At 46.2% G+C, this 26,493-nt stretch overlaps 1 protein-coding gene across 1 annotated transcript; it reads right to left on the bottom strand.

Moving 5' to 3' along the window:
* Positions 1-1,999: 1,999 nt before the first annotated feature.
* On the bottom strand, positions 2,000-25,547 carry LOC113989407 (alpha-2-macroglobulin-like protein 1). The gene is made up of 35 exons (XM_039380008.1): positions 25,139-25,547; positions 23,959-24,121; positions 23,547-23,599; positions 22,666-22,683; positions 21,991-22,150; positions 21,307-21,391; positions 20,401-20,515; positions 19,971-20,085; positions 19,462-19,571; positions 18,765-18,932; positions 18,283-18,513; positions 17,808-17,871; positions 16,913-17,058; positions 15,791-15,940; positions 15,259-15,375; positions 14,545-14,692; positions 13,990-14,101; positions 12,509-12,734; positions 10,436-10,562; positions 10,020-10,141; positions 9,475-9,529; positions 8,695-8,778; positions 8,097-8,273; positions 7,853-7,934; positions 7,347-7,503; positions 7,079-7,153; positions 5,741-5,903; positions 5,196-5,413; positions 4,792-5,007; positions 4,172-4,296; positions 3,694-3,784; positions 3,179-3,247; positions 2,856-2,958; positions 2,722-2,763; positions 2,000-2,335 (listed from the first exon to the last, which is right to left on the bottom strand). Exons 1-34 carry the CDS (start codon positions 25,187-25,189, stop codon positions 2,723-2,725), a joined length of 4,137 nt encoding a protein of 1,378 aa, XP_039235942.1. The 5' UTR covers positions 25,190-25,547; the 3' UTR covers positions 2,000-2,335; position 2,722.
* Between the last annotated feature and the right edge of the window lie 946 nt (positions 25,548-26,493).

The following is a 26,493-nucleotide window of genomic DNA, read 5'->3' as shown; positions in this document are numbered from 1 at the left end:
GTGCAGTGACCACCACAGACAAGGTAATCGAATCATGGGCCTTCCCATCTATTGTCTCTGCTCAGAAAGCAGAACTAACTTCTCTTACAAGAGCTCTGGACTTACGGCAAGGAAAAAGAGCAAATGTTTGGCATTGAAAACTTTCCCTGTAACTGGAAACCATTTCACTGACAAATCTGCAAAAAAGGCAGCAGAAAAAGGTATTCTGCCTTTAGTCCCAGAAAAGGAGGTAGTGTTACTTAAAATTATGATAAGAAAGTACGACAAGAAAAAAAAAAAATTGGGACTTCCGGTTAATTGAATAACTTTCAAGCTACAGGATGGGTTGTTATCCCTTTAGGGAACATGATAGTCCCACCTACAATTATAGAAAAATACTTAAAAGAACTGTATGAGTCACCAAAGCTAGAAACTTTCCTGGAAACTATTGGCAAATAGACTTTTCTGAGTTTCCTCAGAAAGAAGGCCTTTCAAGAGAAGTAGTGAAAGTTCTCTTAAAATACATTATTACCAGATTCAGAATTCTTCAAGGAATGTCATCAGGTAGAGGATCACATTTTATTACAGCAGTGACACACAAGATAAATAAAATTTGTCAGAAAACCTCAATGACGTGGGTGCAGGCCCCACCTATCACATTGCTGAGAATTTGAGCCCTTATGAACTAATGTATGCTTTAGGATCTACTAAACACCAGAGATTCGTGGTGACATCCCCACTGGTGGGACTGGATACCATTCCTGCCTGGCAACTGGGTCTACGTAAAGTCGTGAGACTCCAAGCCCCTACAAGTGAAGTGGAAAGGATCTTTCCTGGTTTTGTTGATCACATTTATAGCAGTTTAATTTGCAAAAAAGGGACCTTGGATACATTATTCTTGAGTTAAGAAAGACCCACTTGATTGGAAAGCCGAACAGACTAGACCCTTAATATTATCATCTGCATTTGTATATTAGCTTGTATTATGATTCTATGCTGTAGCTGTTGTAGCCACTTATTGTTCAAAGTATGCTTTAAATAATGAGACATTGGCCTAATGGCCAAGGCTCAAGAAAAAGGAGGGAAGGGTAGCTGAGTTTTCAGATGTAACAAGAACTAGTCGTTTTTGCAGCAGCATGTACCAAAGAAACTACATATAGCTGAGCCAAGTGATTTAAAGGAACTAATCAAGCAAAGTAAAGAAACAATGAGGAAGGGAACTGAGGCAACCAGCCAAGCAACACCAAGTTACTCTATAACCAGGTGTGTTGTCTTAAAGTTCATAAAGGCAGTCACTTACAACTCTGGGGGTTCCAGACAGAGAAGACCACTGAAGTCCCTCAATGAAGCTCCTCAGAGACCTTATAAGGATATGTATATATGCTAATAAGTGTTGGGAAATGTCATGAATATGTAACAGGAATGCAGGGAACAAAAAATGAAGAATCATGTAATGCTGACATATAAGCTGTAGCGAAGATGCCTCTGTGTACACTTTGGCAAACTGATTCCCAGGGCAACCAGTCTCATGAAATCATTCCAGTGTGCCGTAATAAAGAGTGCCTGCCTGCTAAAACTTATAAATTGAGTCTTAGAGGTTTCTTTTAAGAGCCAATTTTAGGCAACTGGGGTGCCATCCCTGCCTGACAAGTTGTGTTTGAATTGTCCTGTGCACCTCACAGGAGGTGCAGAAACTAAAATTCTCCCCTTCTTCTTTGTATGCTAAAAGGACAGAGATAGTCCATGAGATACACAGCAGGGTAGATTTACATCCATGTAAAGTGCAGAATCAGCCAAGACCTTATTGCTCAGCTACCTTTGAGTGCAGTAAATGATGCTCAGTGGGATCAGTCTCCATGCTAGGAGTCCTCACCCTATACTGGTGGCTGCATAATGATGCTGGAGGGGAATCCAGTGCTGGAAGAAATGATTGCCAGTTACGCGGTTCAGATACTGAGTTTGCTTCTGCTCACTTCTCTCAGGTAAACTGTGACACAGAATCCAAACACACACCACAGCACCCAGATTTGTGATTTATATTTTACTTTCATTCTTTTTACAAGCAAGAAAATCCCTGGATTAAAACAATCAGAATTAATCAGACACCCCAAAGAATTCACCAGGTAATGGCTGTCAGGATGAGCAGCATAGGTTGGGCTGGAGTTAGTCCTGAAATCCAACTTGAGATGTGTCCCAGCACCAATATCCCAAGCCCACTGAGATGTCACTTTCCAGGTGATGCATGTCCTGTGATACCAGAAGCAATAATGCAGCGGCCCTGTTGCCCTCAGGTATCTTGCACTAGTTGGATCCCTGTGGGTTGAAACAGTGGACAGTAAGGAAGCAGACCAAGTCCCTGGAGAAATGAGAGCAGAAGAGAGGGTAACCCAGAGAGCAAATAATGTGACCCAAATTATTAACTTTGGGATTAACAGCTAGGACACTCTCACTAAGGACTCTAAAGGAAAGGGTTTCTCTGGTTTGATCTAGTATCCTTGTTTTTTACCTCAGCCCCTCCCCCAAAAAAGGGACTCCTCATACCCAAACAGAGTAGGCTGAACTAGTACCATGAATTCTGCTTAGGGAGTTTCACTTATAGTCCTAGATGAAGGGAACATCATCAGAGATGAATCAGAGATACACGGGGCTCCAATGGGACAGAGAGAGGTAGCTGAGGTGCAGAAGAAACATCACAAGGTTGCCAGGTCTGTATCGGGGGCTGAGGAAGGGACTTGCACCTACCTCACATGCAGAAGATATTATAGTCAGCCAGGGCCTGCTCCTCTGCAACAGAACAGGAGAGGTCTGAGTTATCCTTGCACAGAGCCAAGTGCAAACACCCAGGCAGCCCTGGGACCCCATGGCTTCACACTGACCTGGGCTGTAGTAGTCATAGACCCTGACATGGCCTGGCTTCAGGTTGGTCACCTCAATCTCCTGCTCCAGACGCAGAATGTATGTGTCAAAGACATGGGTCAACTGGGGAACAAAAGCAAATGGCAGTTAATTTATGAGCTGCTCTTTTTATTCCTCACCTAAATTTGATCCTACTAGCTGATAGTAACAACTCTGTAGAGTCAAAGGCTGGTACACAAGATGAATCTTAAGCATCCTGCTTTGCTAGCCACAGTCTTAGATTTTCCCAACAACTCTGGCAGTGCCCTCCACTCCTGCAGCTTCCCTAGTAGCACACACATACCTTGTCCAAGTAGACGGCAACACCTTCTTGTGTTTTCTCAGTTCTTCTCACAGAGTGCCAATGCTGCAGCTAGGACAGGAGAGCAGAGGAAGCAATTTAGTTTTGTTTTTGGAAAGGCAAGCATGAGACATCCCAATAAGGTTTATCCGAGTTTGAGTAGGCAGATTCTCAATTTACTGACTTCCAAATTTTATTTGTACTCTTATCCCTTCAGGTTGATCTCCCTGCAGGGCTATTCAGCTCCTGCAAACCCTAAGGGTAGGAACCTAGGTTACTCAGCTATTAAGGATATGCTGAGCAAATTGGGTCAGAAGTATCACCATCCTCAAGACTCAAGGATAAGAGACAACAGTATTAAAGTTTGTTGTGTGGCAGAGGGGAAGTGATGGTGAGATTGCTCAAGAGAGGGACAGGCAACAAGTTCCTATGCAACCTTCCCATGCAACCTTCCCCTCTCCTTGGGCATGGATGGTCCCACTGACACCACATCACCATCCTGATTCCATGCTTCTTACAGACGTTCCAGATCCTGGAGCCAGGACAAATCCAGTCGGCAGTGACACCTCCAAAATCACCATGTTGGAAGTGGATTTCTTCCCATTGTACCTGGTGGCAAAGATTAAAAATAGAGTCTCTCCCAGCTTACCCTGCCCTCTACCACCATACCCTGTGTGCAGTACCCTGAGCCAGGTAGCTCAACCAGTACTGGGGCCAAGGCAGTCACTGCCTCCTCTCACAGGGGGCAGATGATAGTTGCACTGCTCTGAGCATCCCCAGTCTGAAGTCACTTCTTGTACTCCTCTCTCCAGAAAGAACCAAGGCCCTCAGTAACATTTCCCCATCCCCAGAGGCACTTGTGTCTTTATTCTCCATCTTCCTTCTGGCCCTTCTGCTGAAACTGCCTGGTGCCTCCACTGCAGCCAAGAAGCACCCCTCAGCTCTCCAGCCATGCCAGGTTTTCTCTCCCAAGTGGGGTAATATCTTTAGAGTCACCTGACATTGACAGAGACAGTAACAGAGCGTGCATTGTCCTCGGTGCAATTGAGTGGCTCAGTTTTCACTTGCAAGGCAAAGGATGTTGAGTCTTGTGGGGAGGGTGTGTTGTACCTCAGCACCATCTGCAGGGAGAGACAAAAAGACAGACTAAGACACAGATAGTTCGATATCATCTGTCACACCTTTTATTTTTCACTGGCTACTCTAATCCTCAAGATTGGGCCCTGGATAGTGAGTGGATAAACCATATGCAGCAAGGACACTCAACCCAGTACCCAAAATAAAGGTCATTCAGATTGGAAACCTTCCATGATCCTTCCATGGGATCCTTCTCAACCTTTCAACTGAGACTGTGCATGTAAAACACACATTAGTGGGACCACTATACAACATTTTCATCCTCCAGTACTCTTGAGAGCCATAGAAGCATCTTTGTCCTCACATTTGGACAGGTTCTGTCTCTGTCTCCTCCAACATACAGGTTCATTGCATTGGCAACAGGCTGGGATTAAAGCACAGTTAATGCACATTTCCCTCCATAGAGGTGCAATCGAGAGTTCTGATTTTGATAAGATGATGAGAAGAGGGTGGTCACAGCAGGAACTGTGGGAACCTACCCGAGTAAAGACACAACAGCTGCCATGGGCCTGCACCAAGAACTCGCCCGGGACCTCTGTCAGTGCTGCCTCCTGCACCAAGAGCCGGTTCTGATAGGAGACTTGGAACTTCCTCCCAAAGCCTCCATGGGACCTCACCCTCACTTCTGCAACCCCCTGTGTGCTGTATGTCAGCGCTGCATACTTAGCCAAGGCCTGCAAGGCGACTACTGTGTCCTGAAAAGGAAAAAACAACAACAATTAGATTTGCAGCTCTGAGACCCAACGACGCTTGAACGCGGCATCCTGAGAACCTCCATATACAAAGGCTCCCCTCCTCAAAGCATTTGCTCTTGCATATATTTTGTGTATATTTTGCAGAGGTTCTTTCCCAAACAACATCCCCCTCCCTGGCCACAAGTTACCTGTGTTGAGGCAAACCCTCCATAGGCATTCTGCTGCCTGGTGAGCCAGGCCACGATGCCAGAGGCCGTGGTGAGATCAGACCCGGTGATATTTGGCTTGGAGAGCAGGGCTAGGAGGATGTAAGCTGTCAGCTCCACATCCACAGACACTGGCTGTGACCAAGGGCTGGTGCTGTGTCTGTACTTGGATGATGTCTGACTCCAGTGGATCTGCCCATCTGGGAAAGGAAGGTAGTAGATGACCTTGAGGGATGTCAGGAAAGAAATCCTTTGCCCTAGGCTCTTAGACACAGTGACTTGTGTCTGCAAAGACCATTGAGTAAATTCCTCTTAGCTGGATCATCACATCACCGGGTCAACTGTGTAAAACCTATGTATTTTGCAATACCAAACACTCCATATTCCACACCAAGATGATACACAAAACCCAATAAGCCAATAATCTGCATATGCATTACTTCCCAGACACCCAGCTTCTGAGCCAAGGGCTCAGAAAGGTCACCTGTCCCTTCTCTGATGTTCATCTGGCCCTGAGGTTCCCATACCTGCTCTGATTGCCTTTTGATCAAGCATGTCAAGTAGCTCTTGGGTTCGTTGAGAGTCCTTAGCCAGGGCAAAGGTGTAGGCCAGCAGGGCCTGGGTGTGAGTGCTGGCAGCTTTGGGGAGGGAAGGAAGGATACAGCCCAGAGCCTTGCGCACCACTGTGCTCTACAGAAAAGAGTTACACAGGTGTGGGTCACAGACAAACACCTGTGAGGCAGGCAAACACTGAGACACAAACAGAAGGATGCATTATTAGCATATGCCAGCACAGAAAGTACCCCATACATTCACCCAGGTGACTCTGTGCTTAAGCCTGCATTCTTTGTATCAGTGCAGCACCAGGAAGCAGTGTCTCCAGCCCTCGGCGCAAGGTGGGTGGACAGACCACCCTCCTGAGCTGGTCTTGGGCTTCAGTGGTGCTCTCTCAATGAAATGAAGATCCTTACTGCTGGAATAACACCATCACATCTTACTTTCCAAGTCCAAACACAACAAAAGCGAAACCACACACCTGCAAATGCTTACACACAGCCTGATGACCAAAATGACTGTGTTTAATTTACCTTCATAGTGAACAATTTTCCTTATGGTGAAAAACAGGTGACCTGAAGGACACCTGTTGCCAGAAAGAAGGTTAATTTCCATCTGTCTTCCTTTTTTTCCAAGCCCATTATTTTCAGTTCCACTGAAAAGCACTGCTTTTTCACTTCCTTTTCTGATTTCCAGAGAACTTAACTTCTCAATGTCTACAGCAACTGCATTTCTCCATCCAGTTAATAATGTTTCTTTACTTGCCAGTACCACAGTCTAGTAATTAGCTACAATCTTTAGCAATCGTAAGAGTTCCCTCTTATTGTTATTTCTTAGGGATGCAGTTCCAACTGCCCTACAGCACTCCTTTCCCAGACTTTTCTGTGAAGCTAAAATGTATTAGGAGTTACATTATGTCTGTTCACTTGACTGTGGGAGCAGCTCTACCCACCCCTCCTCAGAACAACTCACCATTAGCTCTCAGCTGTGTAGGGCTAACAAGAGGATGGGAGGAAGGGGGGGTGAGGGGAGCAGGAATGAGCAGTAAAGCCTGGGAAATGGCCATAGTATCTAGCCATGAAGTCCAATGGCCCCCAGTAGTTTAATCTCACCTTCTCCCTGCCAGCAATGTCCTCCTCAAGGGATAGTTGAGGCTTTTTCCCAAGAAGTGGTAAGATTTTCCTTGCCCATCCTATTACTTTGTCCACAAATCTCTCCAAGATGCTCTGTTGCCTGCCCCAGTGATACCACTAAGCTCTTTAGGATTCAGATCTTAAGGCAAGAGCATGGCAAAGAATCCCAGTATTTACCTCTGGTGTTGCTCCTGCCTCCAAGTATGCAGCAGTGATGTAGGCAGCCAAGGGGACTTCCTCATCTACCCCTCCCTAAAAAAAAGCATAAACATCAAAAAGGCTGTTAATACACAAAGACCTGAAGCTTTTCAGAACAGGTCCCACCTATCCCTGGTTTGCTCTCTCACAAGAAAGCAGAACAACACAGGAAAATGAACTTAAACAGTTACCAGTACACTTGACAAGAACTGCTTTGTGTTGTCCTTCAGGGTGCTCTGGCACCTACCTTCATGAATGTGTGAACGAGTTGGCCCACATTTCTGAAGCAACCACTGGGAAGCTGGTGGAACTCCAGCCAGGTCAGAGCAGCTTCTATGGTCCTCTTGTCCAGGAAAATGTATGGCTTGGCTTGGACAAAGCATTTAACCACAAATGCAGTCAGCCTGATCGGGGAAAACAGAAAAAAAGGCTTGAGAGAGGGAAGAGAGAATCAGAAAGAAATGGAGTGCATGAAAAAGCAAGAAGAATGAGTGGAAAGAAAGAATCTAAGCAGAAGTTAAGAAAAAAGAAAAAAAGCAGGAGTTTGAAACTGGTAGGTCTCTCTTTACCCATTATGCTATTTTTAATATGCTGGTCCAAGTCAGTTCATCCCAAGAACAACTGCCTACCCCTGGGGTGCCCTAGCCACAAAGCTTCTAGAACACTTTGGATCCAATAAGACAGCAAGCCCTGTTGGAAGCCTCCTGGCTGTCAGAGATCAGGTAGACAGCAGGGAGAGAGCCCAGGGCTTACCAAGTATTACCATACTCATCCTTGGTACCAAATTCACTGTAGGAGCCATCAGGGTGCTGATACTGCAGCTGTATCTGATACCCTGGAAAACAGGATAGGGCATTAGTGCTCAGAATGGTATTTGCAATCAAATCACTGTGAATGGAATGGGGTGTTTGAGTGCTTCAGATGGAAGGAGAGTAGGCATCTGAGACTACTGGACACAGGGGAAGGCAGAGGAGCAAGGTGGGTCTCTTGTACTTGCCATTGCGCAGGAATCTTGTTGCCCTCTCTCTGATCTCAGGAGTCAGCTGCCTGGTCTTCTCCAGGTACTGCAGCATATAGACAATAGGGGCAAACAGCACCATGTTCTGCTCCCCACAGCCATGGGGCATCTGCACCAGGTTGTCCAGGTTCTGCAGTGCTGTCCCCATGAGGTCCCCTGAAACAAAACATAAGCACTCTGATCACCTCCTGGGCAGTAGGCTTTGGGATTCACCTCCTCCCACCTGTGACCTGCTCCCAGCAGTGCGCCAAACAAGATAGCCCAAGCACAGCAATGTGGGGGCACCCCTAGTTATCAGTTATCACTGTAACTGGTAGCCAGCTTATCAATTCCACTGTGCCTGCCCTTCATGTGGACTGTACACATTCCCATCCTGGCAGGGCAAGCTCATTAACAGAACACTCTCTCCCACGCTAAGTGTTTTAGATTGTCAATAATTAGGAAATGCAGCCACACACATGAGAAGAACAAAGCAGTGGAGCCTTGGAAACCTCAGAAAGGAGGTGTGTGGGAGTCTGGGTTTGGGCCTTCCTAGGGCTAAACTCAGAGATATGGGATTCATAGCTGAATTCCTTACCAGTGACTAAGATGGTGGCTCTGACTGAACCTTCAACCACATTTAGAGGCAACATCAGTGACACAGACTCCTGTGCTGGATTCCCTAACACCAGTTGGATAAGGTGTGGAGAAGACAAAAAGAAAGAGATTGTGAAGAAAACAGTGTTCAAGATACACAGAAAGTGTTCAAGGCTATTCTGTGTTAACTTCCCATTTTCCTGTCACAGAGGCTGCAAAACACCTCAAAAAATCCCTGTCCCATTCCACCCTCAACTTCTTCCATCCACCTCATGGTGACTGTGCTGTCTTAACAGCCCTCTTTATAGAGAGGTTGAGAGGATTTTCTCCTGGAAACTCTCAGTGGTCAAAGCCACCTGTTTTTCTCTACAGAAGTTACTCCATCTTGTTTTAGATTTCAGTTGCAGGCTTGTCATCTCAATGCACCTCGTGCTTTCAAAATTAGCTGATGGCCCCATCATACACCATAAAATTCAGGACAGGAACAGCAAGTCTAAGCCATGTCCTCCAGTGTCACCATATTCAGTAGTCTGGTTTTATTTCCCACAGGTGAAAAAGGCCTCAAGCTGCCACATTAGTGTCAGGGGTGTTGATGCTAAAAGACTGGACCTCCCCACATCCTTGCCTTGAGGAAAGCTCTAGCTGGCACTGCAAATAAAGTATGCTTCTGTAGCTTTGTCAAGCGGACAGAGAAAATATTTCAACAAGTGGAAATATCCAGGACCTGTTTAGGCAGGAAGAGGGGGATAAGCAGGGTGAAAGAAGAAAACAATCCTTCTACCTTTTTTGGGACACAGGATGGAGCTGTGAGCCTTTTCTACCAAAACTCCCTCTGGCTGTTGGAGCACAGAAAAGTAGCATTTTAATGAGCACACAGGAGAAAAACAGGATTACAAGGGGATTAGAAGTAGATATGGACAAAATCCTGGTTCAGACTGGACAGTCAGAGGGAATATCATTATTACCACACAAAAATGCAAATTACTGTCAAACATTTTCACTTCATATTAGAAACTTCATATTAGAATTAGCACACGTTTTCAGAATATTTTCGCTTCTGAATGTCTGCAAAACTGATGCTGTGAGATTCAGCAGAGAACTCAGGAGCAAGGACATAAAAGAGTGTTTAAAGTTTTCCATGGTATGAAGTAGATGACACCCCTCTACCTCCTACACCCATCAGCCCTCACGGATGGGCCCAGTTCAGGGCCTGAGATGCTAATTACACATTTTGAATAGCAAGGGGTAACTCCCAAAACATGTACAAAATGCGGGTATTGCACAAAGCTCATTTTTAGGTTTAGCTAACAGAACAGCTTCACTGACCCGGACTTGAATGAGTTTGACAATTGTGTCTTTCTGTCCTTCTTTTGGGACAAATGGTATCTCTTCACCACAGAGCTCTTTGGTGGCCACAGCCTCTGTGTGGAGGGTGATGTTCGTGATCCCTGAAAATAACACACATGTAGGTACATAAAACATCTTCTGAGGAAGCACTTCCTATTAATACAATAGACATCACCTGTTGACAACAAAAAATTTGATCAGAGTCCTATATGGTTCTGTACCTCCTAGCACAGACTTGCAAGTAATCAGGACCTTAGGATGAATGCAAACAAGTACTCTCTGGGTAACAAAGCAACCAGCTCCTCACTCTATGTCAGCTTTTACAAAACATTGTAAAAACCACCTTGGTTTCATCCCTTCCCAATTTCACCACCCCACCTTCCTGTTCTTCTCACCCAGTTGGTCAGCTGTGACACTCCACTGAAAGGTCTTGGCTTCACCGGCACACAGGCAGCTGCTGTAGACACAGCCCTTGCATGGCTTCAGCTGGAAGTGTGCAAACTCCTCCAGGGTCATTTGGATCTGGAGGGGCAGCAGGGATGGTAGATGGTAATAAACAAACATCACAAACACAAAAAGGAAGCCTAACGGGTAGAAGCAGGGACAGGTAGCCTGGGAGGAATAGAGAGAGATTGTTTAAGTAGCCAGGGATCAGGCTAGGAAAGCTAAAGTCCTGGTAACCTGGACAGGGATGCCAAGAGCAACAAGAAAAGCTTTTATAGGTCATCATCATCATGGCTAGGCTTCGCGAACGAAGATTTGGGAAGGTTCTATCCACATTTGCTACAGGCACGCTGGTGGCTTATGAGGCCAATACGTGACAGACATATCCGATTGCAAAAGGCACAGCAGAAAGACTCCTTAGATGGTATATTCTGCAATACACGGTTCTTTCTGCGTTGCCTTTTTTCCTCAAGAGTGATCCTGTGTGTGTTCTCAAAGGAGACAGCTGCGTTATAGATGGTGTGTCTCCAGGCCTCCCGATTGGAGGCCAGAGTAGACCAGTTGTGGTGATCGATATGGCCAGGGCTGAGATGTTGTTTCAGGGAGTCCTTGTATCTTCTCTTCGGGGCTCCTCTCTTGTGGCAGCCAGTGGCAAGTTCACCATAGAGCAAGATCTTAGGGAGGCAGTGGTCCTTTTTTATAGGTATGGTAGTGATAAAAAGAAGACTAGGGAAAATGTAGACCCTTTCCAGAAGGAAACAGTAGACCTGGTTACCAGGGACACGGAGAAGGCTGAAGCACTCAACAAGTTCTTTGCCTCTGTCTTAACCAACAAGTGTTCCAGCCATACTGCTCTAGTCACAGAAGGCAAAGGCAGGGACCGGGAGAATGAAGAACCACTCGCTGTAGGAGACAATCAAACTCAAGACCATCTCAGGAAACTGAGGGTGCACAAGTCCGTCGGACCTGATGAGATACATCCACAGGTCCTGAGGGAACTGGTGGAGGAAGTGGCTAAACCACTATCCATCATATCTGACAACCCATGGCAATCCAGTGAAGTTCCCTCTGCTGGAAAAGGGAAATCATAGCTCCCGTTTTTAAAAAGGGAAATAAGGAAGGGACCTTATTTGTTAAAAAGGGAAATTAGGAAGGGACAGGCCTGAGAGGTGGGCCTCTGTGAACCCCATGAAGTTCAACAAGGCCAAGTGTGAGGTCCTGCACCTGGGTTGGGACAATTCCAAGCACAAACACAGGCTGAGTGGAGAATTAATTCTCAGAGCAGCTCTGAGGAGAAGGACTTGGGGGTGCTCATAGACAAGAAGCTTGACATGACCCATCAATGTGTGCTGGCAGCCCAGAAAGTCAGCTGTGTCCTGGGCTGCATCAAAACAGGCATGGCCAACAGGTCAAGGAAGGGGATTCTCCCCCTCTCCTCTGGTGAGACCCCACCTGGAGTTCTGTGTCCAGCTCTGAGGACCTCAAAGTAAGAAGGATGTGGACCTGTTGGAGCGAGTCCAGAGGAGGCCATGAAGATAATCAGGGAGCTGGAGCATCTCTGCTATGGGGACACACTGAGAGAGTTGGGGGTGTTCAGCCTGGAGAACAGAAAGCTCCAGGGAAATCTTAGAGTCCCTTTCAGTACCTCAAAGGGCTAAAAGAGAGCTTGGAGAGGGACTTTTTACAAGGGCATGCAGTGATAGGGTAAGGGGTAATGGCTTTAACCTGAAATAGGGTAGGGTTAGACTAGATATTAGAAAGAAATTATTTCCTGTGAGGGTGGTGGGACACTGGAACAGGTTTCCCAGAGAAGCTGTGGATGCCCCATCCCTGGAAGTATTCAAGGCCAGGCTGGATGGGGCCTTGAGCAGCCTTGTCTAGTGGAAGGTGTTTTTGCCCATGGCAGGGGAGTTGGAACTAGATGATCTTTAAGGTCCCCAAATCATTCCATGATTCTATGATCACAGGCCATGGATTTCAGCCATCTCCCACTCTTCTCACAGAGCCTATCAGGGCTCACCTACCTTCATGCATTGCTGCAAGTTGTTGAAGACTGTGGCCTTCAAGTGGAACGTCTCACCCTGGACCACAGAAGATGGCAGTGGCAGCTCCACAAGAAAGGGCTTGAAAACAAGCAGACTGGAGGCTGAAGCAAATCCGAAGCCATTATGTCCTGTGCAGAACATTCCTGCTTTCCATTCAGTGATGGTGTCAGGCACAGTGACAGTGACATTCTTGTTCCCAGTGGGACTGAGGAGAAAGAGACAGCAACAGAAGCATTTAACTGAATGTTGTTGTACGGCACACCCGGTGACCTGGTCTGTGTCCTTCTCTCCAGTGTATCCCATTCCCTGAGCCCTATTGAACTTGCAGCCCTTGTAGGGTTACAAGTAAGGCCTTGCAGAAGTTGGGACCCCTGCCTCAGAGGCTTACATCAACAGAACATTTTTGTCAATAGGTTACACGGCTGCAAGATGCCATCAATCACATTAGACAGTGCTTGCCCTTTGCACATCGAAAAATGGTTTAGAGATGTCAGCAATTTCATCCTTCTTGGACTACAGATGGAGAACCAGACATCAGAAGAGCAACATGACCAACATCAGTAGTGCTTAGCAGAAGACACAGATGCTGCCATTCACTGTCCTGTGAGACACTGACAGCTTAAAGCCCAACATGAAGACAGGGCAGAGGCTTGCCCTGTGCCCACATCACAGCTTTTTGTTCTGTGGCTGCTACCATGGCAGACATAAAACCAGCCCTACCTAAAGCCAGTGATACTATTTTACTCCAGTAACTGGAGTCAAAACATTCACTTTTGCCATGAACATAAAAGGCAACACACACAACATAGAGACATTTTGCTGGCTCAGATCAGGTTGGTGGACAAACCACACGGGAGATATCTGCTGCTAGGGGGTGAAGAGATGGTTGTATCTGGAAGGACAGTGGAAGTTGGAGAGGGCAGATGTGGGAGCATCTGGCCTGAGCCTACTCCAGTCTCCAAACAGCAGACAAGAAAATTTTGAAGTCTGAGATGAAAAATCTCCAAAAGCTCCTTCAGCAGACTCTGTGTGTACACTGACCCTTTCTCACAGGACACAATTCCCAGTCCTGTGAAGGACTTCTATGGACATCAGTTTCCCCTGAATACCAGGATACAACTTGTGAGCACAGTTTGGGAAATGCTAGCCCACAGGGCTACCACAAGCAGAGTGAGGCAGTAAACCAAGCTGTTCTGCTGCACTTCACCTGCTTTTCTATCTTCCCATGCCAGCCATTTGCCATCGATGGACAACATTTCTGTATGATTGTCTGGTAGAGGAAAATGCATTTAATACAGACATCAGCTCCAATAAGAAACAGCCTGACAAATATGAGCCCCACAACGTATGTCCTTAGGTGTCTTGCACAGCTGCCTATGATCTAAACTCAGCTGCATCTGCTGCCACTCCCAGCCACACTAAATGACCCAGACTAAACCCCTACTGCTCAGTTTACTCACCCCACAGAATACAAATCCCATAGCCAGGTCTGGGGAAAAGGCTTGTGTACTTTCTCTTCAGCTGAAGAAACAAGTGGAAACATAATGGGCTGATAGGTTGATGTCAGATGTTCTGATGGAAATAACAAAGACCTAGTCACCACAGTGTCCTCAGGTCCTGGATAAGAGCAGAAGAGTTCCAGCACAGTGCAGGCTGTAGCTAATCCAGTCAGCTCTCTGAAAGCACGGCATCAGAACAGAAGGTTCTGTCCCAAATTTTAAAATATCTTGCTTCATTTCAAATGACAGAGGTGCTTTGGGCTTTACTTGCATGTATGGGCACTATGGGACATGAACCATTCCCTCACCTCAGAGATAGGACCTGGTATTCAGACAGATCTCTAATATCTCAGAAACTGTGAGCCTCAGGCAGCCTCACACTGTCACAATAGGTTTAGGGCCAGGGAACACTCTTTCTCCTCCATTTGCAATTACAGGATTGGCTCATACTCAGGACTGCTTTCACCTGAAAGACTAAGCATCCTATGTAAGAAGAAACAGTTGGCAAATGCTTACTATTATATGCTTTACGGGGCTGGGCAAACATCAGCATGGGCCTAGAAATAAACACTCCTGTTTTCTGCAGCTTAGTTGTCAGTGATGTGGTTGGACACACTCTGGGTTTCCTGATATTGGTGTTGGACATAATTTTCAACCCCATTTCCTGTGGGAAAAAGAAAGAACTGAATCACCAGAAGTTTGTCCTCTCCTCAGTGCCCTCTGCCCTGTGCCTTCCTGTCCCCTCACGCAGTGGGGACTTGGCTGCACTCTGGCTTGGCAAAGTATTCCCTTGCTTCATTTTAAGAGGGAATAATTCAGATTCTCAGCAATGGGCAAACAAGGTCTTCTGAGCTAATTCATCTGGCCTGAGTCAGCCAAATTTATTCCTTTTCAAACACATGGTCATTTAGATATCATGCCTTCTCAGCCTGCAAGGTGCAATTGCTCATGCTGTGGAGATTTAAACAAACTATGTGAAATCCAGTCAAAGTAATCAATAACCCTTGGCATCTTGAGTCACATAACCAAAGTGTGGTAACCACACAAAATTTTTTCCTGAGTCAACATTTCAAGTCACTTATTCAAATAACAAGTGAGTTACAAGGGCCTAAACTGCACCTGGTTCCCTGTGCTGTCTATAACAGCATCCCCAGGATACTGGTAAAGTCAGGGGGCTACACTCCCCTCAGTTCATAAATTATCTCAGCCCGCCAAATCAACCACTTTTACCCTGAATGCTGTAAACACATCAGGCTCATCAGCATTTGGGAACCCACATGAACGATCATCTTCAGACACTTGGTGAGGATACCTGGAGTTATAAACAGATGGGAACAACCCATAGATCTGAGAAAGCAAGAAAAAGCAGAAAATAAAATCAGCACAAATTAAACCTGCCATTCTCTTCCTGTCATACATCCAAAGCCTGTTTGAACTGCTTCTGGTTACTGTGCATGAACACTTTCCAGAAAGCCCAGGCCTGCTGTCACTCCTCCCAGGCTCTCTTCTGACATTGCCAGCACAGCCCACTGAACTGAACACAAGATAGAACAACAGAAGCTGTCTTACCACTGGTGCCCTGAGTGATGCTCAACCTCTTTCTTAACCCCTAATCCCTAGCCATGACATGCTGAGAGTGCTGCTGATCCCTCTGGGCCGTGCTTTGATTTTCTTGGAGATAAGCTCTGCACAGATGCAATGGCCTCCCTCCCTCTTCATGTCATTATGAGGGAAGGGAAGAAGTCAGAGCAGGCTCACTCACCGAGTGGCTGCTGAGTTCTCTTCCTGGCTTAGTCAAAAGGGTGCTTCGATCCACAGCCCAGACAGCACACATGGATCCAGGAGCTGCCAGCAGGTGGAGACCAACCTGTGAACCAGGAACAGCCTCTGGCTTTGAGAAACTGAGCTCCACCTGGATGGGAAGAATGCAAGCAATACCTGAATGATATTTCTGATGCTGGCCACCCTACCACTTCCCAAGCAGCAAAGGGACCTATGTGAAGAGAGTTTCCAAAAACTTGCCTTGGACAGAAATCCAAGGAACCTCCCAGGAACCCCCAGAAGGTATCTAAAAAACATCACGCTGAGGTTCTAATAGGACAGACAGCACAAGGGGAACCATCAGTGTCTGCATGGAGATATTCCCGTGGAATCAGAACACGGTGCTCTCTTTATCCAGCAAACCAGCCAGCCATGATAACACACCTCACACAGCTGTCTTCTGGAGCCCTTTCTTCTGGAGCCTCAGATCAAAAATAAACCTAGTCCTTATTCCCAAGCTCTTTCTGGGGTTGTTCTCAGTTTTCTGAAGTTCTTCCTGTTCTTGCTTGAATCTGACTGTCTACAGCAGACAAACAGCTGTGGAGCTGTGGAGCAGGGGTAATGCCAGTCCTCAGAAGTTCATCTTTGGAGTGCAAGACAGCCAAGAAAGCAGATTCCCATGGATGTCAAAACAACCACAAGCACTCGGTGTTTTCAGGATGGCCAGAACCTTCCATCATCCACTTTCAGATGTCATCCCAGCACCATATACTAACAATTCTAAGTGTCTACTGCAGCAGCAGAGCAGCCCTGAGCTCTCCCGGGAATCACACTAATGACCTGTGCTGTGCTGGGCTATGATCCTACTAGGCTGCAGTTCCTATACATGCCTATGGAGACAGACAGCAATTCCCTGCCTTTCCCAAACATTGCGGCAGCCCCCTCAATGCTCAGCACACGCTTGCTCCGTACATCACAGTACACCTCACCATCCACCAACTGCAGTTCACATGACAACTTCCCACACAGTATCAGCCACACACAGCTACACAGTCTCTCCTTTCATTGCAACAGGCACATACACTACAACATATTTAGTCATCGCCTCAGACACAAATCCTACCTTATTTCTGAAACACGTGGAGACACTGAAAGTGGCAGAATCAGCAATGATTTTTCCATTAGGGAAGATAACATAAACAACTAGTCTCGGAGCTGGGGCATAGGTCAAGCTGAAGGTAAGAGGGATGGAGAAGAAGCCTTCCAGCACTAGATGGAGAAGGAGGGAATAAGAGAAAGTAGATTTGGTAGTGAAAATAGACTCTCATCAGCTTTTGTCATTCTGCATGTGCCTGTTTAATTCCTTTCTTCAAGTATTTCATGATGGAGGAGATTTTTGGAGACCACTGAAACAATCAGCACATCTCTGAATCTGGCATTCAAGACTAGCAAAAGACTCTTCCTGGTTCTGTTCATCGCCTCAAGGACATGAAAAGGTACTTTGGAGTTCAAGCTTGGTTCCACAAAGAAAGTGTCAGATATCTTTCAAAGTCTCCCATCGCCAAACATCTCCCATCCTGTAACCAAAGAAGAGGTGACCTTTGTCCCAAAGCACCTATAATTCAGGTCGGAAAAAATAAGAGCTGAAGAGGTAAGCAACAGTGGGTCAACACCCATCAAAATTATAAATTGTGGCATCCTAACTACTCAGATTATTTGTAGACCCAATTTCCATGGAGGGTAAGGCTATAGTTTCATGCCACGTGCAGGAGCAGCAAAAGGAGACTTTGAAAATGAAGACAACAGAGGATGAGCCTATGGGCTGGGAAATGCTGAGCATTCTTCTCTTGGTTCAAAGCAGGAGGGTAAAGGAAACAAGAAAACTGGAAAAGCATGTTGCTCTGATACAACAGAGAAGTAGTGAGCCACCTCCACACCACAAAGAGGCTTACACCACAGGAGTGGATGCCACAGACCACTGAGTGCTTGCTAAACATGAAACTGAGGAATGCACTTACTTCTTGGAAGCCCAACCCAAATAGTCTTCTGACCTGCATGGACTATCCCTCCTTTCCCTGTGACCTAGGGAAGAATACAGAAGGGGACAGTCACATAGTTACATAGTCTTTGAGATCACTGTGAAGCTCAAAGTAACCCTGAAATTGGAGATTAGGTGGAGGTGGGGAAAGAGATATTACCTTTATTTGCTCTTGGCTAGTAAGGACAGTTCAGGGGATGAAGAGACTCGAGGGAGGACAGGTAATTTCAACACCTGCCCTGCACCTGTGCAGAGCCTAAAAGAAAGATTCTGCCTTCCTTGCTATTACTGCAGTCCCAGAATCGAAACCTGGATCCAGCCCCATGATAACTGGATGAGCTACCCGTCCTGGGTAGCTCAGTAGCCAAATCTATCAAATATCAGGCTTGAATCTCTAAGAGCTGCTGATCTTGTGCTTTCAGCTGTCACCCACTAGCACTTCCCCAGAAACTCACAAAGTAGGAGAAAATGACGCGCTTGGGCCCATGTTCCAGGTCTTCCCCATAAATTCTGAAGTCCACCTGGACAGACTCCTTTTTGCCACAGGGCATTGTTTCTGGCACATGGACAATAGAGAGGAAACTCCTGCTGGTGCTGTAGAATGGACGTATGAAATAAGAGGCTCGCTGGTAACTCAAATCAATTGTCCCAGGCTCTCTATCCAAATCTTGATGCAGGACACTTGCCTGGTGAGACAAAAAACTTGAACAAGTTAATTTCCCTAGTTAAGTAAGTTAGCTGCAAATCACCATAGCTGCACCTCGGTAAGATGATCTGAGCAACACCAAAGCACAGGTCTCTGTGTGGAGATCTCAAGAGAAAAGCAACTGGGACCTGGAGAATAAGCTCTCAGAGGAAGCCAAGATCCAGAACAAGCTGAGGTGTTTCAGGAACTACTGTCCTTCCCCTGCCACAAGACAGAGTCTTCCTCACTTACCTCCAGGGAGACCAAGGTGCTGTTCCAAGCAGTTGTGTCCAGGCTAAATGAAGCTGTCCCAGAGTCTCCAGTAATGTACTTCTCCTTAAATTGCCGCTCACCACTGCTTAGTACAAGGAGGACTTCTTTGTGCTTCAATGCCTTGCCTCGGTAGTCAAGGACTTTAATCTGAGAACATCGTGGTGAACAAGAGAAGTGCAGAAAAGTCTAATTAGCAGACAGAATCTCCTGCTTCTCCAAGTCAAGAGGAGCATTTCCAAAGCCAGCAAGATCACCCTTTCAGTCACTAATAAGATTATCAACACCGCTACTGGTCATGTCACATTATCACTTGTGGTACCATGTTCATTCACAGAATCACAGAATCACAGAATAGGTAAGGTTGGAAGGGACCACAGTGGGTCATCTGGTCCAGCCTCTGATGCTCTCCATTCCTTCACAGAAAAAGGCTTCCTGGCTGCTGAGATTCCAAATATTTGGGTTTGGACTCCACATATGGATGCCCATAGCTGCTGCTACTCATGGCTTATTTGGCAAATGTCAGTCTTGGGTGTTATTCTCACATTTGACAATTCAAGAGTTTTGTCTCTGGCTCAAACCCCTGGCTGAAGGTGAGGTCAGAAACGACAATAGACAACAGTCACTATGAAAGCATTGTTCACATTCTCTCCTTCAAAGGACTGTAACTGTGAATTACCTTCCCCCTGTACATCTCTCCAGTGTGGTAGTAAGAATTCACATCATCAAACAAGGCCATCCCACCAATCCTGGAGATGAGTAATTTGCGGGAAGCATTGACTTGTATCTCTGAATGAAAGCAGCAAAACAGAAACATAAGAGAAGGAGTAAGAAAGCCAAGCACCCCTCAGCCATTTCCCTGGAGGGTGACCCACTGGTAGTACTAATGGACATGCTGAGCTGCACACACATTTCATATCATGATGGTGATCTGCCCACAACTCTGGGTATCTAGTCTTCCTCTCACTTAACTTCTAGCCCTTAGAGAGCTTCACCACTTGAGACTGCAGGCACTCAGAATGAGTGTGTCATCCCATCAGGAATTGCTGGCTCTGTATCTGTGAGGTTTGATAGCAGGCCCTAAGGGGCTCAGAAAGCTCAGATCTCTGGCTAGCCTGAAAGTCTTCAAAAGCGCTTTTGGTAAGATTAGTGCAACTTCCCAGCCACCAGAAACATTTCCAGAATTACCTGTGGCATCCTCCACCAGCGAGGCCTCTGCAACTATGCTGTCCTGATAATACCGAAAGTCTCGACTGAAGGAGGACAGACTCACATTTGTGAAGAAGCAACCTGCCTCATCTGTCTGAAAGTACAGAGAGAGGAAACAAGTTTGAGCAAGGCAGAAGGCTAGAAATTATCAAAATGGTGCAGAAACAGCATTGCAAAACCCCTGCCCTCAGGGGTGTGTGGCACAGCAGTCCAGGATGTGGAGCAGGCACGATGCAAGCCCACTCATAATCATCAGGCACAGTTATTGAGAAGCAGCACAGTAGAATACTGAGCAAGCAGCTAAAGAAATTGGGTAACATCACTATTACTTCAGCAAAAGCTTTCAGCAGCCTTGCCTTACTAGCACAAAAGTCTCTGAATACGGCTCATCTCTTCCTGAGCATCTCACCTGGTTGTTGAATTTGTGGCAGAGATCGGGTTTTGAAGCACTGGGCAGGAACGGGGCTATCTTCTGACAAAGGTTCACATGAACTATTCCCTGGATGCTTTTCCCATGGGTGTATCTGTTTGGGGAAGCAGGGAAAGGAAGAGACAGCCATACACAGTGGGAGAACACAGGGCTTGCTTTGCGTAGCCCCAGAGACCACTTACTCACAGATATTCACAATACAGCTCGAGAGTGGCAGCCATGTAACAGGCCCAGGAGTCCTGACCCAGTAAAGCAGGGTCAGTCTAGGGCACTGCAGTGATGGGAGATCAAGGGCTCTGTGATATAATTAGTGCTAAATTAATCTGTTCTGGGAAACCAGAATGTTGTAGGTGCTGACTCAGCACAGAGCTCTGCACTACACATCAGCAACACCTGCAATAACCCCAGGATATGCTGAAGGCATGCATCTCTTACAGGCAGAAACGTGTGTGATTAAGCAAGTGCCTTTCATTAAGAAAGCATCTTTATATGAGGCTATCTCTAGTGTTGTCCTTGGACTGTATCTGGGGCAATTTGTTTTCGAATTTCTCTAGTTTCCACTAGAGCATAATCTGGAAAAGCTTTCCTTCATTTCCTATGGGTTTGTTCTGCAGATGAACACCAAGTATCTACTATGCATCTGCAAAAAAACCTAAAAAATGGCTGCTTGTCAAAGGGTAGGTTGTTCCCCCAGATTTTGTGCGTAGAGACCTGTGGAATGTTTTTAGAAAAGGGGCATTAGAGTATCAGAATAATAGTTATAGGAACTTTTTGTGTTGCATCAGGGTGCAAACAGTGGCCATGGAAGATTCTGGCCTCCTGTAACTGAAGTGCTCATCAGGCCAGGAATTAACACAGGGACAACCCTCCAATGAGAATCCTCACCTGCCACATATCCGGAGCGGGAAGGTTGTATCTAGGGCATAAATCTGATTTGGTGCCTCAAAGATCACTTCGAATTTTGGCAGCACTGGAAGGAAAAAACAGAGAACTGTAGGAAACACAGGCCAGGGACAGCCTTCACAGAGAATTAACATGAAGACAGACTATGGTAGAATAAGAGACAGGAAATGAAGAAGGAAGGTGGTGAGAAACAGAAAGGGAATATTTCTGTCGTGTCTTTAAAAGATTTGTATATAGGCTCTGGTTGATTGCTCCTTTCCAAAGTAAAACCAAACATGTCCATGAACCTGCACTTCTGACAGCTATTTGCAGTGAGAGAAAACTAGTCTCCCAACACAGTTGATTAGGGAATGAAAGTGAAGTTAGATGGCACTGGACTTCATACTCACTGGCAAAGCCTATCCTAAATTATCTTGCTTTGTCTAAGATCTGCAGGAATAAGCTGTGTCAAAGGTCTGGGGTCATGCACAACATTCCTCCCACGCACTGACCCAAGGTCCCAAAGTGGTCTCTCCTCTGAGCCTCAGCTCAACTCTTTTCTGTGACAGATGCTACTATTTGTCCCATTTGCTCCCAGGATGGTTATCAAGGAATAAACACCCAGCTTCCTAGTTCAAGAGTACGAGGTCCCCCCTGCAGCTCAGACAAATCCCCACATGCTCATACCATACTCCTTAACAGAGAAGCTGCCATATGCTTTTGCGCTGGTTACGTTGATGACGTATGTTCCCAGCAGAGGCTCATCACTCAGCTGGAAAGACAGATCTGCAATGCCATCTTGAGGGACCACATTCAGCCACTGCTCTATCTGGTTGTTCTTAGGGTCCTACACCCACAGGAAAGATAGAAACAGTTGTTCCTCACCGGTCCACATCCTACAGAAATTGAGCTTTAGGATTTCAGTCCTGTAGACTACCAGGTTCTATAGCTAAGGAATGAGGTTTGATATAGACTAATCATGAAATTTTGAAGATACTCTAATGCCTAGGTTCTGCTCCCAGTATCTGAGTCTCTTTCTACATTTATTTAAATTCCAATCTTAAGGAAAGATTTTTCACAGTTCTAACTTTCTTACATAAACATCTAAGTTATCTGTCTATATACTCCCGCAAGTCTAGAACAACTGAGCTTTCCACTGAAGTAACTGGGAGCATAACCTCAAATAAGTGCATAAAAAAGAAGCTGAAGGAGTATGTTAGCTTAAGAATTTACTATCTAACAACAAAAAAGGTCTACTATTCCACTCATAGGTCTGTAAAACTACCAGAAACTGAATATGAATAGCCCAGTGAAATGACTGCCATCATCATTACTCTAACACTGGATTTCAGCATCACTCACCTGGAGAAACAAAGAAATCTGGGGAGGGAAAAAGAAAAAAATATTAGAAGGGAGAAATACATGCCAGCATCACACACAAGGCACTTCAGATGCAGAGCCCTCTCTGAAGGATGTACAACTAGTGATTTGGAAATTTAGAGCCCTGACAACAATACAAAGCAAAACAAATGCCACCAAAAAGGAGAAATACCAGGTGGGTTCCTTACTGTAAGGTCTGAAGAAAGGGAAAGGAAAAACCAATCTGGAGACCACCCAGCACTTGCTAATGACTTCCTGGCAGAAAAACTCAGGAAAAGTCACTACCCAAACAGACCTAGCTCTGGTGCACCTGCAGTCTCACGGGAGTTACAGAGGTATAGGATCACAGAGTTCGGAAGGAAACTCGGGAGGTCATCTAGTCTAACATGCTGAAGCATGTCTTTGTGCCCATAGCCTTCTCTAGCTGGGTTCTGCACATCTCCAATGATGAAAATGCCTTCTCTGGACACGTTTCCATATTTTTGCAATGAAAAAGCTTGTCCTAATGTCTAGTCAGCATTTCCCATGTTCCAGTTTGTAGGGGCCAGATTAAGAGCACCCTTCCCCACAACAAGGAAAATCCAACTTACAAACTATTCACTCCCCACCTGACACCACCACATCAGGAATCAGTATGTCACATGCTTGTGCTTGCATGACTATTCTACCAAGACGAGCAAGAGACATGTACACCCCTGCCATCTTCCTGAGTTACCAGCTTTTATTTGAGTTACTATTCCCCCCTGGACACCCATGAGGCCTGGCCCAGGGATGAATGTGGAAGAGCTGGAGCTTTAGCAGACAAGCAGGGTAGAAAGAAAGTACAAGGCAGTCTTTTCCATAGTGCCCCAGGCCTGGCTTACCGAATCATTCAGTGCAACGAATTCCTCATCCAGAGTCACAATGCGAAATTTCACTGAAGGCAAGGAAATCAGGGAATATATTTATCAGATGTCAGTTCTTCCCTACAAACCCCTGCTCCATCTGTTTCCCCATCTCCTGTCTCCATTCTAGACACATTTGTGGCACCATGTGACACTAACATTCCCACATGTAAGATATCATGAACATGGTTATCATTATCCTACTGCCTCCTGCAACTTCAGAGTCATCATAAGTTGGACATCAGAGCCACTGAAAACATCACTCAGCAAGAGACACTGTCTCAAAGCCTTCTGCTAGGACTGTTCATGCATTTCAGGTAATTGCTGGCTTTCCACATGGTGTAACCAGCAGAAAGCTTAGGGCCCACAGTTCCTCCCATTTGCACCTCACCTGTCTGCCCTGGCTGATAGATGGGCTTGTCTGTTTGGATGATGGTGCCACTCCTGGTCTTGCAGATCAGGACCTTTTTCTTCTCCTCAATATTGACCCCTTCGCCTGTGATGGTCAGTTTGACAGTGGCAATTTCCTCTGTGCCATCAGCTGGAGGTGCAACCTATACAGACAGAGAGAGAAGAGCACACAGGCACTGAGTAATCTTCTGGGGGCCCTGAGTAGGAACTGAGAGTAAAGTGGAAGAACTAACCAGTTCCTTCCAGCTGTCCCAGGACACTTCTTCCAATCTCTGGATCCAGATCACATCCAGATCTCACTCAGTCCTACATGACAGCAGGAGGCCCTGCATGTCATGGAATCTGTCCTTTTTTCCCACTGGTGACAAGCAGGTGCCTGACACCTCTGAGTCTTCAAACTTGCTCAGCAAGATGGGCAGATGACAGAAAGGTGGGAGATGGTAACAGAACCAAAAGAGAAAGATCGAGGTGTAGCACAGCCTCAAATACTAGGCCTTCAGAACTACCCAGCACGCACAATTTAGAAATCCAGATTAGGAAACACAACTAGAGAGTCTCCCTGACTCTGGCAGCCAAAGACTCCAGCAGCCTCAGCACAGAGTATACAGTATAATAGAAGGGATACTCTTTAGATGTCTGCCTTATCCTAGATCTTTGCTAACTTCTCACCAACATTAAATAACATCTAAGATGTTGTTTAAAAACAATAAGCACATCCATTTCCATCCAACTAGTCTTCAGTAGCTCCCAAGAGCTCAGTTGCTGCCTGACTTCAGGTACTACAGAAATTGCAGTACGTCATGCAAAACACCATTTCCCCAAGCTTTAGCTGCAGACCTGCACAAGTCCTTCAGAGAAGAGCTAAAGCTGCTTCATCTGGTCTGTAATGGAAGAGAAGGAAACAGGTAAGTTCTTCTTATGTATCCAGAACTGTGGTAGATTTTAACAAATGTAAATTCCATTTAAAAATGAGATTCAGAAAGGAAATTCAGTGCTAACCAACAGATACTGTGCTGGGCTATGCATCTCTAGGCACCACCCACTCCTCTTCCTAACCAGCTCACACCAAGACAAAGTAGACCCCTTCCACATCACCCCTGGTGACACAAGAGATTTCCTGAAGGGAAAATCAGTAATGGCATTTGCCTAGGGTGGCTCACCCAGAACTTAGTGCACAGGAAGGTCTTCTTCTTCTGGATGGTTTCTTGCATTAAGAGTTCACGTCCTGCAGAGTGCTCCAAGACCAGGTTCACTTGAAGCTTTGCTTCATGACAGGTGATATGGATGCAGGCAACTTGGGTGGATGGGTAGCGGAGAGCTGCAGGGATTACCACCAAGTAATGTCTGGGTCAGGGGAAGATATCAGAGGTGGCATCAGTTTGAAGGCTCAAGAAATGCAAAAAATCTTCCCTGCTGTGGCCCACTACTGCAGAATTCCTCACCAGTGTGCCACGGTGAATGCGGCAAAGTGATTGCATCACTAAAACTTGAGAAACAGTTTCTGCTTTCACAGAATATTCTGAGTTGGAAGGGACCCACAAAGATCATCAAGTCCAACCCGTAAGTGAATGGCCCATACAGGAATCAAACCCACAACCTTGGTGTTATCAGCACCATGCTCTAACCAGCTGAGCTAATCTCAGGATTGATTAGCTTAAGTATAGCCCTATAACCGTTTTCAAACCTCTTACTCCAGTAACGTCCTGAACTCCCAAAAAGCATCCCATGCAGTCTTTAGAAGTCCCTGGGCCTAAGGTCTGACTTGGAAGTCCCCCAAAAAGCTGGCTTGCACTGACATGTAGGAGTTAATCTAAAGCATGAGAGGCAAGGCAAATGACTCAGCTACCCTTTGGGGTGATCTGATAGAGCAGGAAGCACAAGAACTGATAGCATGGGACATGCTCCATCTACCTAGACTGATGCCTTCATGAAAGAGACTGAAACAGGAGTTCAGCATCACTCACAGTTGGTGAAAAGCAGCTGCAGCATGGAACAGAAGGCTCAGGAGGATGGCTATCCTCATCCTGGGGACTCCTGCTGCCCAATGGCTCTCTTCCTGTGAAATCACTGAGACTAATTTGGGGGGGGGGGGTGTCCTAATTTCTTCTAGGACAGCCTAAATGAAGAGGTGGGATGGGGGGAGGAGCCAGCCTCTCCCCACCTCTCCCTCTCTCCTGGGACTGCGCACAGGCGGTGGTAAGCGATAAGGTGCACTGTGCCAAGTGCCCCTTAGGCAATAGCAGCCACTTTGGCTCTCATTCACAAGTTCAGAACATCCTCTCCTGCAAGGTTGCCATGGAGGCACCTGACCAAACAGACTTCTCATGGTAAAAAAAACAGTGAGAACTTTGCTGATCAGTGACCCAGGCCAGGTCCTGATCACTTGTCACTTGCATCCCTTTGTTTCAGCTGGAGATGGATTGCTGCTGTGCAGCTTGCAGCAAGAGCTCACCCTGCACACAGCAGGCAGTGCTGTCATTTGGGACAGAGCTCAGTAGCTCTGGATCAGATTATG

Source organism: Pipra filicauda, unplaced genomic scaffold, assembly GCF_003945595.2.
Source record: "Pipra filicauda isolate LSUMZ 115617 unplaced genomic scaffold, ASM394559v2 scaffold183_size1465899_pilon, whole genome shotgun sequence".
NCBI lineage: Eukaryota > Metazoa > Chordata > Aves > Passeriformes > Pipridae > Pipra > Pipra filicauda.
This window is presented reverse-complemented; position numbering and strand designations above follow the sequence as displayed.

What these genes read in the sequence shown, in the direction of transcription:
- LOC113989407 (XM_039380008.1), bottom strand. Translation starts at nt 25,189, where the DNA reads ATGCAAGAAACCATCCAGAAGAAGAAGACCTTCCTGTGCACTAAGTTC. An exon ending in TTGGGTTGGGCTTCCAAGAA is followed by an intron (nt 17,059 to 17,807) that starts GTAAGTGCATTC and finishes TTCTCCATCTAG; the next exon opens with TGCTGGAAGGCTTCTTCTCC. An exon ending in GAGAACTCAGCAGCCACTCG is followed by an intron (nt 15,376 to 15,790) that starts GTGAGTGAGCCT and finishes TTGCTTTCTCAG; the next exon opens with ATCTATGGGTTGTTCCCATC.